Source organism: Python bivittatus, unplaced genomic scaffold (genome assembly GCF_059951505.1).
Source record: "Python bivittatus isolate LINGU-HERP-01145 unplaced genomic scaffold, Pbiv_v1 ctg000610_np1212, whole genome shotgun sequence".
Taxonomy (NCBI): Eukaryota; Metazoa; Chordata; class Lepidosauria; order Squamata; family Pythonidae; genus Python; species Python bivittatus.
Genome location: NW_028277088.1, coordinates 46774556 through 46788128, shown reverse-complemented (window position 1 = coordinate 46788128; position 13573 = coordinate 46774556). Strand labels below are relative to the sequence as shown.

At 35.1% G+C, this 13573-nt stretch overlaps 1 protein-coding gene across 1 annotated transcript in view; it reads right to left on the bottom strand.

Moving 5' to 3' along the window:
* ARPP21 (cAMP regulated phosphoprotein 21) overlaps positions 1-13573 on the bottom strand; it is a 144000-nt gene that overhangs the window by 21018 nt on the left and 109409 nt on the right. The window contains exon 19 of the mRNA XM_088150953.1: positions 10014-10140. Within this exon, the coding sequence (XP_088007079.1) occupies positions 10014-10140 (127 nt within the window). The remainder of the gene's footprint in view (positions 1-10013; positions 10141-13573) is intronic.

Genomic DNA, 13573 nt, shown 5'->3' with positions numbered 1-13573 from the left:
CATTTAAAGCAAAGATTTTGTTATTTGCTTAAATCATTCTAGTTAAGCACATTTACCAACTTTATTAAGGTATATTTGGAAGCTAGTCTCTGTACAACAGTATAGAGGCAATAATCTTTTCCATGAAATAGCAGTTCTAAATCCTGACAGTATATGATCAAACAAATACACTATCCTTAATTTGAGAAAAGTGTTTGGTATTTGTGGGATATCTGCAAATATGTTTTAAAATATGTATTTGCTTTACGTAATTGCAGTCTAGTCACACAGGAGCTATTGTATGCAGTCAATTGTTCTTTGCTCTCAGGGAAAAAGCAGAGATGATTTTAAAAGAAGACAGATAAAGTGTTTGAACAACGCAAGCTTATTTGAATATGAATAACCTACTTTAGATTTTAGGAACAGTGAAGTGAATGTTAACGCCAATATTATTTCCTCATAAATTCATAAAATCCAAGTCATTTATTCCATTAAGGTATAAATCCTGCACAGAAAGTCAAAGCATGGTATCCCCACTGCACTCCTTTGAACATTTCAACTGTTCCAGATTGTAATATCTGGGCAGTTCAACCAAGTCCTGCCCAGAGTCCATCCTTGTGGGGGAGTTGGGCAGTGATATAAATTTGATTTATAAATAAATAAATAAGTGAGTACAATATTGTTAAGTTGTTCTTCCTTCAGCAGGCTGTTTTCTAAAGCAGGTGATAACCACATTTTGGACACATAGTCCAACCACTATGAGCAAGGACAAAGAGAGGTGGTTACTGCATTAGCATACTTCATTGTGGGATGGGACCTCCCAGTACAGTACGTTGAAGATGATTCTTCCCAGAGCCTTCTCCAGTAATGGGATGGGTTCTACAGCCAGTGTGTGGCTACAATTCACAGGTCTGAATCTTAGTCATTTCTGCTGGTGCACTGATGCTGAATGGTGAAAAATTTTAAGATTGATCCCGGCATATGAAGAGATACTAGACTGGGGAAGGCGGGGCTAGATCATGGTCTTAATTTCCACCGTCAGAAATGGAAGCTGAAGCACAGTTATTACAGAACTCAGTCTTTCATATCATGCAGGATCATTTCCCTGTCTTTTGCTCTGTACAAACAAAATCTAATAATTTATTCTAAAGTAAATTGGCCCACAATCCCTACTTCTAACAATCTAAGTTAGGCTTAGCCTTATAATAAGTTTGTTGGAAAACGGATTCTAGACTCTTTGTAAACTTCTTCCAGGAAGGCATACAAACAAGTTGCTCCCCACCACTCCTTTTGCACCACACACTGCATGTTACCCCAGTGAAAGTAAAAGTGTAAACTGGTACCATCACACTATGAAGATACTTGAATCAGAGATCTTAAATTACTCATCTATTTCCAGTTTCTTTGTGTGTAATATGAACAATGTAACACTTATTGACAATAAATGGGTTTGGAGACGCTGCTGAATTTTGATTCTGAAAACATTCTGAAGACAAATTGTAGTATACATTGCAGCTGTTTTATCATTTCCCAGATGTTTTCATCCAGGTGGGGAGCAAATCTATGTGGTTGTATGAAAAGCAAATCTTCAGTGCGTTCTACTGTCTGCTGGTTTGTGAGGTAATCTCTAGATTAGATATCCTAGCTTCCTTAGAACTGCGTAAGAATGTATGGGAAAATTGGGCTCTGGTTATACTTGTAGCACACTGGTCAAAATGTACCAAAGCTGACTCGTACTGTCCTTACAATTACTAGGGATCAGTGCATGTAGACAGCTACAACAAAGGCTACTAGACTAGTCCACATCTTCTGTATCTCACTAAAAGGTTTGATTACTTAAGGTTGATTGACTGATTGATGTGTGATAGAGGTCAATATCAGTGGGTCATCTGGTGATGACCATATCATATAGTAGATTGCAATTTGGAATGTAAGAGGAGTAAATAGTACACAGCATGAATTAATTAATGAAATGAATTAAAGAAAATAAACAATGTCATGTGTCTGTGAAACTGAGAAAATGGAAGGATGTAATAGATCTCAGTGAAGTGTTCTGATTTTTGTGGAATGGAGTTGATCAATGCATGCAGGGAATTGAAGGTATAGGTTTGATTATGAATGAGACGGTTGAAATATATCTGAGATGACATAATGAAGGCTATTGTCGTATGTATGAAAATAGGAATCCATAGATATGTACTAGTGGCATATCACACTCTAATGAATCATTATTCTGCTAGATGTTATAAATGGATCTATCTATCTATCTATCTATCTATCTATCTATCTATCTATCTATCTATGAATCAATCAATCAATCAATCAATCAATCAAATTTGTCACTGCCCATCTCGTTGAAACGACTCTGGGCAGTTTACAGCAGAGATAAAAATAAATTAAAATACAATATAAAAACAATCTTAATAATAAATAAATTCCAAGAATGATGGAGAATAACTCAGGGAGCATCGTCAGGGTGCTAACCAACCCCAGGGATGATTAGAACTCCTATCACCCCACATAAGCTCAAAGAGCCAGGTCTTTAATCCTTTCCAGAAAGCTGGGAGGGTAGGGGCCTGCCGCACCTCTGGGGGAGAATATTCCAAAGAGTGGGAGTAACAGCAGAGAAGGGTCTCCTCCTGGGCCCCACCAGCCAACATTCTGTCTCTGACGGGGTCTGTAACATGCCCTGTCTGCCTGACCAGATGGGACGGGTTGATGTAATGGGGGTGAGATGGTTCCTCAGGTCTCCATGCCATGTAGGGCTTTAAAGGTGATAACCAACACCTTGAATTGGACCTGGAAGCAAACTGGCACCCAATGCAGCTCATGCAGTGAAGGTGTTATATGGGGCACCTAATATTATCCGCGCAGCCACATTTTGAACCAGCTGTAGCTTCCAGATACTCTTCAGGGGTAGCCCCATGTGTAATGCATTGCAATAGTCTAGCTGAGAGATGATCAGGGCATGAATGACTGACCAGATTAGTGGAAAAGAGCTAAGAGAATACAGAAAAAGTGGGCCAGTTGGAGATCCAGGAATGAATGAATGAGAATGGTGAGCATCTGCAAAGAAAAAGGCCCGTTTGTTGCTTCTGATTCATGCTTTAAGCATAAGTCTATTTATACATGCACATGGCCAAGGAATGAATATAAATCTAAAATCATAATTGGACTGTTTAGGATGAAGGATTGAGAAAATTAGTGAACGATACAAGACTGAAAAGTTCTGATCATGGGACAGACTTTTTGATAGCACTGAAAGGGGATTTTGGGAAAAAATGGACATGGAAGAAAAGGAAAGAAGTGGGGAAAAACAGATTGAAAGTAGAACTGCTGGAAGAGAATGTACAACTCCTGCATGAAAATGTATAAGATAACAGGTTAGTCTCCCAGCAGAATGAATGCAAAACTGACATATTAAATGAGAATATGCAAGCTGCTTGGACAGATCAAAAAGATTTATATTACTAAGTACCGTATAAGTGTCTGAAGTTATGCTAATGGGAAATATGAAAAAAGGATACTTGATGGAATGATGATGTGAAACAGACCAAGGATAAAAAATTCAAGAAAATGGTGGCTGCAGAAAATAAGGATGAAAGATACTGCATAATATGTATATAAACTAAAAGATAATTGTATGTAGTCAAAGGGAGGAAAGAACAGTTAAGATTAAAAGAGGCAAAGAAAATGCAGAATGATTTTAATTAAAATAAAAAACTGTTCTGGAAATGGGTGAAGAGGACTAACTGAATAAAGAGCCTCCAGCAGAGAAAACAGAATAGAAGTGATTAATTGTCTGGGATAAAACTGATGGACAAGTTGCTTGCTACTTTTGTCAAAATGACTAGTCAGCATTGTGCTGCAAGATCTGCCTCTTTCGTACATGTGTACAATGTCATAAAGCATGTACACAAGGGGAGGGGCTTCCATCATGATGGCACAATGCTGCTTTTAACATTCTGTTCTTCTTCCTGCCTCCTCTACAGAAACCACTTAACTGAAGTAAGGGAATGCTGGAAGGAGTTTTTAAAGATTTGTATGAGAATTATAGTGCTATGATGAAGAGTGGAATTGAAATAAATACTATACATGGTAGAGTTCAAGAAAAAAAAATCACAGAATTATAGATTTGGAAGGGACATAAGAGGTAATCAAGTCCAACCCTCTGCACGTTGCAAGATTCATTATACCATCCCAACTTGTTTAATGTGTGAGTGAAGATAGTATCTGCCTCTGACAAATGGAAGAATGCTGTTATTATTCTCCTGCCCAAAGGGAAAAGTAGCAAAACTGAACACAAAAAATATCAGGGGATTTTTTTTTGTTAAGGGAAGGAGCTTAGTAGAATTTTGAAAGGGTATAAAAGGTATAATAAACCAACGTAGGGTAGTGCTTCATGCTGGGCAGGGAAAGCATGGACCAGATAGTTAGTTTTCAGCAAGTCATTGAGAAATGTACGAAGGCAAGAAAGTTGATTGTCTCTTTGTTGATATAGAGAGAATGCATGATAAAGTGCATCTTATGGAATGTTTCGTAGAAATTAGTAGCTGAAATGATGGAAGTAAAAGTATGCATGCAAGAGAGTAAATGGCATACTTAGTGAATTGTTCAACAATGAGCAGGGAGGAAGGCAAGGATGTATTATGGTCCCTTGGTTGTTTCATGCATTTATAGATAAATGTATAAAAATACCTGTGATGCCTTGTTGGTTAGGAACCTGACTATATTTGTGCTTTTTAATGTGGATGTTATTGGCTGGAAAGCCAAATCATTTGCAGTGAACGTTAGATAGATTGCATGATGCAATTAGAAGACTGGATCTGAAAACTAGTATATTCAAGACCAAATTAGCTGTTTTTGACTGAAAAATGGAGTGGACGATTTGAAGTTACACATAAATGGTTTAAAAAATAAAACAAGCAGATGAATTTCTGTACTTTGGTGGAATGTTTATCAAACAAATATAGGATGGGTATGTATGCATGCAATTTGCACAATGCAGCCTGACAAGAATATGGAAATATTGTTTTTAATTTCCCTGTTCAAGAAAGCTGGCAATGTTTGACTCATTTGCTTATGGTATGTTTTAAAGTGGAATAATGCAGAAATATGAGCTAACAAAGTAATCAATAAGCAGAGAAATTGAAATGAATGCCACAGGCAAAGGATTATTTCTAAAGGTTTAAAAAAATCAGTACCATACATAATTGTCACAGTGAATGGAGCATACCATAATGTAAATCTAGTTAATTAAATCAGGGAAATAAAGACTTTCATCATTCATATTTGATGTTGCCTCATGGTAATTCTAAATTATGTAAAAAGCTTCCCCAATTATTTTTTGAATCTTGAACGATATATAGAATAGGCTTGTATATCCCTTTTCTTTAACTATGAGCTTGTACATAAATTTTTAAAGATTAAAAAAATCAAAAGGTTAAAAATTGAGGAAAAAATGTGATCGACTAAAAAAGAAACTTAAAATAGGAGCAGTAAAACCCAAAATATGGCAGAAAGAGCCAATATATAAAAGAGTAGGGAGGCATCTCTTGGGTGAAAGTTTCAGACCATGACTGTTCATAACTTAACAAAATAAATCTCTTCAGTATGTTTGAAAATTGCTGTGTGAGAACCAGTCATAAGTAAAGGCATGGCAGATACATGTTAGAAATAAATAAGAGAAAGAATAGTGAGTTAGGAAGAAAGGTAGATACAGCTAGAAATAAAGCCATATTTTAAAAACTTAAAACATGAAGTGGTATGATGTTTAATATGGCACAGGATTTTGTCTAGACACAGATTGATTCCATTTTAGCAATGAAAATTAGGGGATCAGCCAAATTTTGTACCCTTTAAACACCTTTATTTTGAAATTAAGAATACTCTCAATTCTTCCGCTGACATCAGTTGGATTTAAGTTAAGCCTGACTATATAATGCCAACGTATTTATACAGTTCATTTTTATGTATTTTAAGGGCAATCTTCTCCACTGTATTTCATTATCTTTTAATCTAATATATTCTATCAAAAGACATTAATGTCTTACCAATATAATGCATTAATTATTGTTACTGGGTGGATTGAAAATATAATAGATTTTTAAAAAATGGTGAGAGATGCGCAGCTGGGAATTGGCGACTCCCTTTGCAATTCTTTCTCTGAAACTGTTAAAGATCCAAGCTGAGCACTGAAAGAAAATGAACAGCTTAGGCTTCAACCTTACAGTCAGGGGAAGTTCCTGGTAGTCATCTGGCAATGAAAAACAAATAAAACAAAGTCTCTGCCTGACTCTGAACTAAGCACAAATCATTTATGTTATAATATGTCATTACTGTAATTAGTTGTTTTTAAATATAAAACACTGATTTATATTATGTAACAAAGCCAGCCATTCTTCTTGGGTAAGTAACTTGTACAAAGGGGGTCCTATGACATTTTTCTGTGATGCATAATCTTTTAGAAATGTGTCTTATTTTCTTTCCTTTTTCCTACAGGCCAGTTGTACTCTTTTAAAACATACACAGATGAAGGACTTCCCATTCCTCTTGTCAAATGATTTATTGCTGTCAGACTGTAATCTAATTTCAGGTGAGCTCATCTTCTTTCTGCCTTGGAGCCATCTGAACTTCCTATAGCTCTCCATGGGAAAACACACATCCGCAAACACATTAGGGATGCTATCCTGAGATTTTTGTTTCTTCAACCAATTGCTGCAGAAGTCATTAATACTGCTGCACTCAAAAGCACACTTTCCTAGGCAAAACAACCCCAACAAAAATTACCTGTATCAGAGCCTGCATTGGTCTCTGTATACCACAATAGATAAATAACATATTCTCACAAGCTCTTAAACTAAAGCTTTGAAAGCATCAATGGGTAGAGAAACTTTTTTTTCCAGGTAATCCTATTTGCTTAGGCGCTAACAATCAATAATTTTTGTTTTACTCATTTGCTATTCTACTGATAAGCACTGCTTCTATTCCCATGATTTTTGCAATAGTGTTACAGCTTTCAAATACATTCCAATATTCTTTTGTAATATCAAATGCTATTAGATCTTCAAAGAAGGTTTTTAGAAACTTTGATCAATCTGCACAATTTTGCAACTACCTTGCTTGTCATGCTTCAAACTAGTTATAATGCATTTATTTAAACTGCTGCTTTGCTTCTATTTTGCTTGTAGTTCCCCTCCCCCCGGGCAAATATCATTCCTACATTCCAAAGACTGAAATCTGCTTTCTATATGCCTTTAGTCAATCAAACATTTTATTCAACAGTTTACAAAATGTCTTGCACATAGAGATTGTTAGTTGGGGGCTTCAGTTGCTAAGACTGGTCTCTCCAGTGATTGAAATCCTTGCTATGAGGGATGGTGGTTTGGAGTCTTGCTTAGACCTCTAAAAATGGTTTTCAGTAATAGGTCTTGGAATGTTATATACAGTACTGCTAAACAGCACAGCAGTTTGAAGGCTGGTTTATCATTCTGAATACAGTGCAGAAATTATTGCATGACAGAAGACACAGTGATTTCTGATATCCAGAGCTCTCAAGTAAGTTCTATGCAAACTATAAGGTATTTATTTCTGGGATTCTAACCACAATGTGCACCAAAAGGTGATAACAAACATTTCCAGAAGGTTAGTCTTAAGAAAGGAGGCCATCTTATTCCCTCTGTAAAGGTTTAGATATTCTGAAAGCAACTAGGAAAAAATAGGTAATTGAATGACAGAATAATAAATAATACTCAGCAGGTGACAGCAATTGGCTGACCCTCTCTGGGCTCAGAAATTAAACAGGATCAGGTCTAGCTAATAGCTGTACCAGGAATTGTAGGGCTGTAGGTTAGACTGATTAAAAAAAAAAAAAATCTGGAAGTAGGTAATGGGAAACTACTTCTATACAGTACCAGTATTTCTCAATCTTGGCAACTTTAAGATATGTGGACTTCAGTTCCCAGAATTCCCCAACCAGCGAGCTTCTGGGAGTTGAAGTTCACACATCCTAAAACTGCAAAGACTGAGAAACACTGTTCTATACTGTTGCTAAGAAAATTGGATAGATGTATCCATGACATCACCAGGTGTACAGCTCAATTCAGAAACGTTATCTTTATCTTATAATAAACAGACAGTAGTATTTTCTGTAATAGAACAATCAAGCAATACAGCAGAGAATATTGATAGTAGACATTCTCTAAAATTCAGGAGTTTTATATCCTTATCTGAAAATTGTCTGAGAAATGTGGGAGAAAATTGATAGAAGATGGTTCTCAAATATGTAAGTGATTGATGTCCTACACTTCATTTCCATTACAATACATCATATTAAATGAAATGTCAAATATCACAGAAACAAGCAACTGGAATTTTTACTCATGTTCACTACGTAACTTTTGAAATTACAGCTTGTAAAGAATGAATCATATGTACTTTCTTAATAAAAATTCCACATGATTGATGCACAATTTAACTAAGAGGTTAAGTATGGATTAGAGATGACATAATAAAAAGATACTTTTAGTAACATTTTTACTTCTTACTGAGGTTGAAAGACCTAATGTGAGTCAGAAATTAGAATAATGCTTTTGAAAGAAGGAAAATGAGATTTTGTTTTTGATCAAATGAATATTTTCAATTTTTGAGAATTGTAAAATATAAACAGTGAGGAAAACAGTATGTTACTAATGCTATTAATAATGGACACTCAAAGCAATATAGTGCATGGAAATTATTAAAATAAGAGATATGTGAGGATTGTGATAAATTATTATCATATAAATCAATTATAAACTTTCGTTTGGCTAGTTTAACATAGTGATGAAAGAACGTCAATTCACTTTCCGTTATATAACACATACATGAAGACGGATGGGATGACCTTTTCAGTTCTAGTAGGCTTATAGCACATATTCCATATTCCTTTGATTCCTATCAAAGCTCCTTATAGATACAATATTAATTCACTGGAAAATTAGAAGTTTAGAATTATACTATAACAGCTACAGAGGCAACTGAAACTGTTGTTTGCTCTAGTGAGTAAAATATTTGATAGAAAGGGGAAAATTACACAACTAACTATTACTCTTGTGTTTCCAAGTTCAGTAATAATAAAATGCAATGAACATTTAACCAAGCAATACATATCAACTAGCATACTTTAGTAGCTTTCTTCCTGTGTCAATCATAGTTACTGGGAAAGATGTGACACAGTAAGAAAAGAGACCGGTTCACTGTGAGACCTGCTACTCACTCTCTTACAGTGTAACGGCCCCCCTTCCAACTGCACATCACCGCAGGAACCTAGATCGAGAGACTAACTTAATTCAGAAACTAATATAGGAAGATAGCATAGCATTATCAAGGCATGTAGCACATTTCAGGCACCTTTCTTGGTATTTCGATATTTCAGGTTTGTACATTGCTGAAATCTATGTTTTTTTGTTTTTTGTTTTACTAATAAGGTTTACAGAACCAAGCACTTCTCAGTGAAATAGTAACAATCTGTGGAATTTACATTCTGCCTTCACATTTAAGGACTGACAGTTTGTAGCGACATAGCAAAAGATGTAATTATCATTTTGATGTCATTTTGATATTTAGACATTTTGAAATAAAGCTGCTTTGATTTAATACTGGTATAAACTGGAGAAATTATAAATGGAAGAAAAATATTCCTGAAGTCACAGGATAAATAAGAAGCATTACTCCATTCACAAAAGCAGGAGAATACAACATCAGAATTGGATTACAGGATTTTTCAATGGCTGACTTGTCTCGGATTTTTACTGCCATCCCCATTCTCCCTAACCATACATAGACATGTTTACAAATATGTAAATAAAGGCCGAGTTGTGGCATTTTGTCCTTAGGACCAAACTTACGTCAGAAATGTAAGTGGAATTGGGATGTAATTATGGGGTGACGTTTTCCTGCACGAGGACCCAGAATTGCATGATCACATGGACAAGTCCATCCAGATCCCTAATGTGAAAGACCTAACTGAAGAATCAAATTCTGTGAGCATATACCTGCTTGCTGTGTAGACTGTGATGTCTGTGGACTTGGTTGCGCACTGTACTGAACTGAGGCCATAGGTCGGTACTGCTGGGTTGCTGAGGTAGGGTATTGACCAGAAGGGTAATAATATACAGGCATCTGTGGAAAGAGAACACGTTTTTATAAGCTGTACAAAAAATATTCAAAATTATTTGTGAGATGAGGGCTCTTTGGCTTAGTAAATCTAAGTCAAATGAATCAATGAAGCAGTGGTACAAACAGAAGTAATAATAAACGGCAAACAAAAACGCATATAGGTAGAATTTTTATAAAGTATGGAAAGCATTTGATCCGGTGAAATATCATCAATTTGCAGACATATTAAATCCCCAAATAGAGAAAAAGATAGCTGTAGAGAAAGGAACTGCTTAAAATGTACAACTTGCTGTTCCCTAGGTTTTCCATGACTTTGGAACAATTTCGTATAAAACCAATGTTAACAGATATATAAATGTTATCGTTATGTAAATTGTAAGGGCAAAATGCTGTTGGATGATCACCAGTGGAAGAACTCAAAGAAGAAGGATAATAAGGAAGAATGCATCTCCTGAGATGATGCATGAAAAAAACAAGAGAAAGAATAAAAGCCTTGTTCAGAAAGATTGATCTCAGTACAAAGAAAAGTGCTACAAAAACAGGTAAGCAATGGAAGGAGAGAGAGGGTCTCACTAAAAGTTCAGGATAAAATGCTGTCCATTTTTTAAAACAATTTTTATCACTTCCTGGTGGGAGCTTTGTTTACCGAGTCTATATCACTGCTATTTCGTGCAGTAATATATCAGCCACATTCAGCATACATCTTGACAAAGTTATAATTAGAGTTAGAAAGGTGCTGGAAACTCAAATTAAGCTGTATTTAGAATGTAAAGCCAGAAAGTCAGTTTTATTTTATCAGAGAACAGCATAATAATTGATGCCTTAATTACATAATTCCATAGTCCAGGTGAACTGAAATAATAGTATTATGTAGCAAAATGAATAAATGATCCAAGTCCATATTTGGCAACTTGACATAGCCTTATCTATACTTTATATATTTTATATGAAGAGTACATTCAAGGCCAGAGACCAAAAAAAAAAAAAAAAGAGAGAGAGAGAGAGAGAGAGGTAGAAATAAGAATATTAGATTTTTATGCTTTCATCATTATGAAAAAATTACCATACCTTGGTAATGAAAGAAACTGTCAGGCTACATTTCATAATTACAATGTATATTCTTAGAAAATTATAAATTGGTAGCCTACACAAAGCAATTTATATTTCATAAAGAACAATGCAAATTTAAATCAATTTATCTCTTTAGAATTTAGATACTATTATCCAGAGTTATCCACAGGGAAATTATTTTTTAAATTGACTGGAAAAGAATGCATTTGTTGTATACTTATTTAGTGGTTTATCAGACCAGCCATTGATCATTCTGAAGAATTCTGTTGCTCGATGAAGTGCTTGGTGGGTAGAAATCCTGTAATCTGAAATGATTAATGGATAACTTTTCACAGTAACCAAATATTCATAACTTTCCCAAGAAATGACATTTCAAATAATCAAATAGGTGAGAACAACTTGATTAACAATGTAATGGGATCACAGCAATAGGGATTCTATTAGGTTTTACAGGGTCAGTATATAACTGTATGGTTTTGTAAATCCTGCCAAAGTGTGAACAAATGGACATTCTTGGTGATTCTACCAGAAGCTTAGGATGGTATTTAATATGAATAGTCAAGATTTTGTGAGATTCCATCTTTAGTCATTGCAGATGCTTTGTATCCTAGTTCTTTGGAAGGCTGTAATTTTGGACACCATGATGGGCACAATTCATCAAACTTTATGCTCAAGTCCTCTTAAAAGTGTTTGTGTATCTATGTTATATGGTACATATATGTGTGTGTGTAAGATAAGGGGAAAATATTGCCTTAATAGGTTTATGCTCATGGCAAGCTAGAACATTTTCTCAAGTCCTCTGCTTGCCACAGAAGACTGTCAGCCATCAATCAGATAAAACACTGGATGGTGAAAAATAATTGCTGTTTAGATTCTAAAATTATGCCTCAGTCAAAGTAAAATGATGAAGAACTAGAGGAAAAAATTGAATAATAAATGATTTCCAGCTCTTTTAGTTGCACTACATTTAATTTTTATGTATTCCTTTCTCAAAAAATTGAGAAGTGAGTTTTTGAAAGCAGATATAAGGGCAGCTTTCATTAAACATATTAACATTTATGTTTAGACTCTAAAGTTCAGTGGACTTATATTTTTTTACAAAGACGATCTTGTACCAGCTGAACAGTCTGATTATAATCCCCATAAATAAACAAATTACCTAACAAATGAAGTAATATCCATTTTGCAATTTACTGTATATGCATGGCCTCAAAGGAAAAATGTAAAGAATTTTACATTTTTATTTTATTTTGAGGGTGAGAAAATCATAATATTGATTGCATTTATTGTTAGCTTAGACCCTGACATTTTAGATTATATTATTTAGAAGCATTTAGGACGCTGTTTGATCAAACTCTTTTGGATAACTTTAAATGCATAAAACTTGATGACATGGATAAGATGTTTGGTAAAGTTCAGCCAGACATCTGTTAACCCAACATTTTGTCTTTTAGGGCTTTTTATATATAGTAGGAAAAGAATGTTAAACTGACTCCAGGGGGTAGAAATTTGTTGTTAGACGCAGGAATGAATAAAGAAATTGAACAGCTTTGTCTGTGACCAACCACCCCATCTGGTTAAGATGCTGAAATGGTTAGTGGTTGATCAAGTCAGACACATTTGGATCTTGATTTTAACAATGAAGCTGCCTTGATCGGTAGTGAGATTGGAGATGGGGCAGCATGATCACCCCCAGACCTTCACAGTGGATATAACTGACTACAGTATCCTTCTGAAAAGAATAATTAGACGTAGTTAGAACAACTTTGTAATGGTTCACCTGATACCTGCAGAACCATCTCCAAAAGGTGGATCTGGAAGATTTAAATTCAACCTCTGTGGTATTCTGCAAGTTTCAATTTTATCCCTCATGCTGTTTAAAGTCACTGAGAGAGATTATTTAGAACTTGAATAAAGATGGTCTATTTTGCCATTTCATCAGAGCTAAGTGAACAATGAAAATGCTGAATCAGTGTGCCAGGCTATGAACTGGCCAATCTCTAACAATTGATGCTCATTCTGGACAATTTGATGCCTTAATAATACCTGTCCCATAACCAGTAAATGGCTAGAAATTACTAAGTTCTATTAAAGGGAGCAGTGAACCAAGCAGCATAATACTGCATTTATCCAAAAGCAAGATGATCCTGAATTTAAGATGTTTCCCCCAACAAAAAGCAGACTAAATAAAGATCTCTAAATATACACTACAATTCTGTAAACTGCCCAGTTTCCCTATCTTGTTATCTCCCACTAAAACCAATCATGTTTTTTTCTCCCTTGTATGAAGTTATTTATATATGCACAGAAAGAGAGACAGAGGACAGAAGCCACACTCTAGGGAAGGATCAGGACAAATACTCAG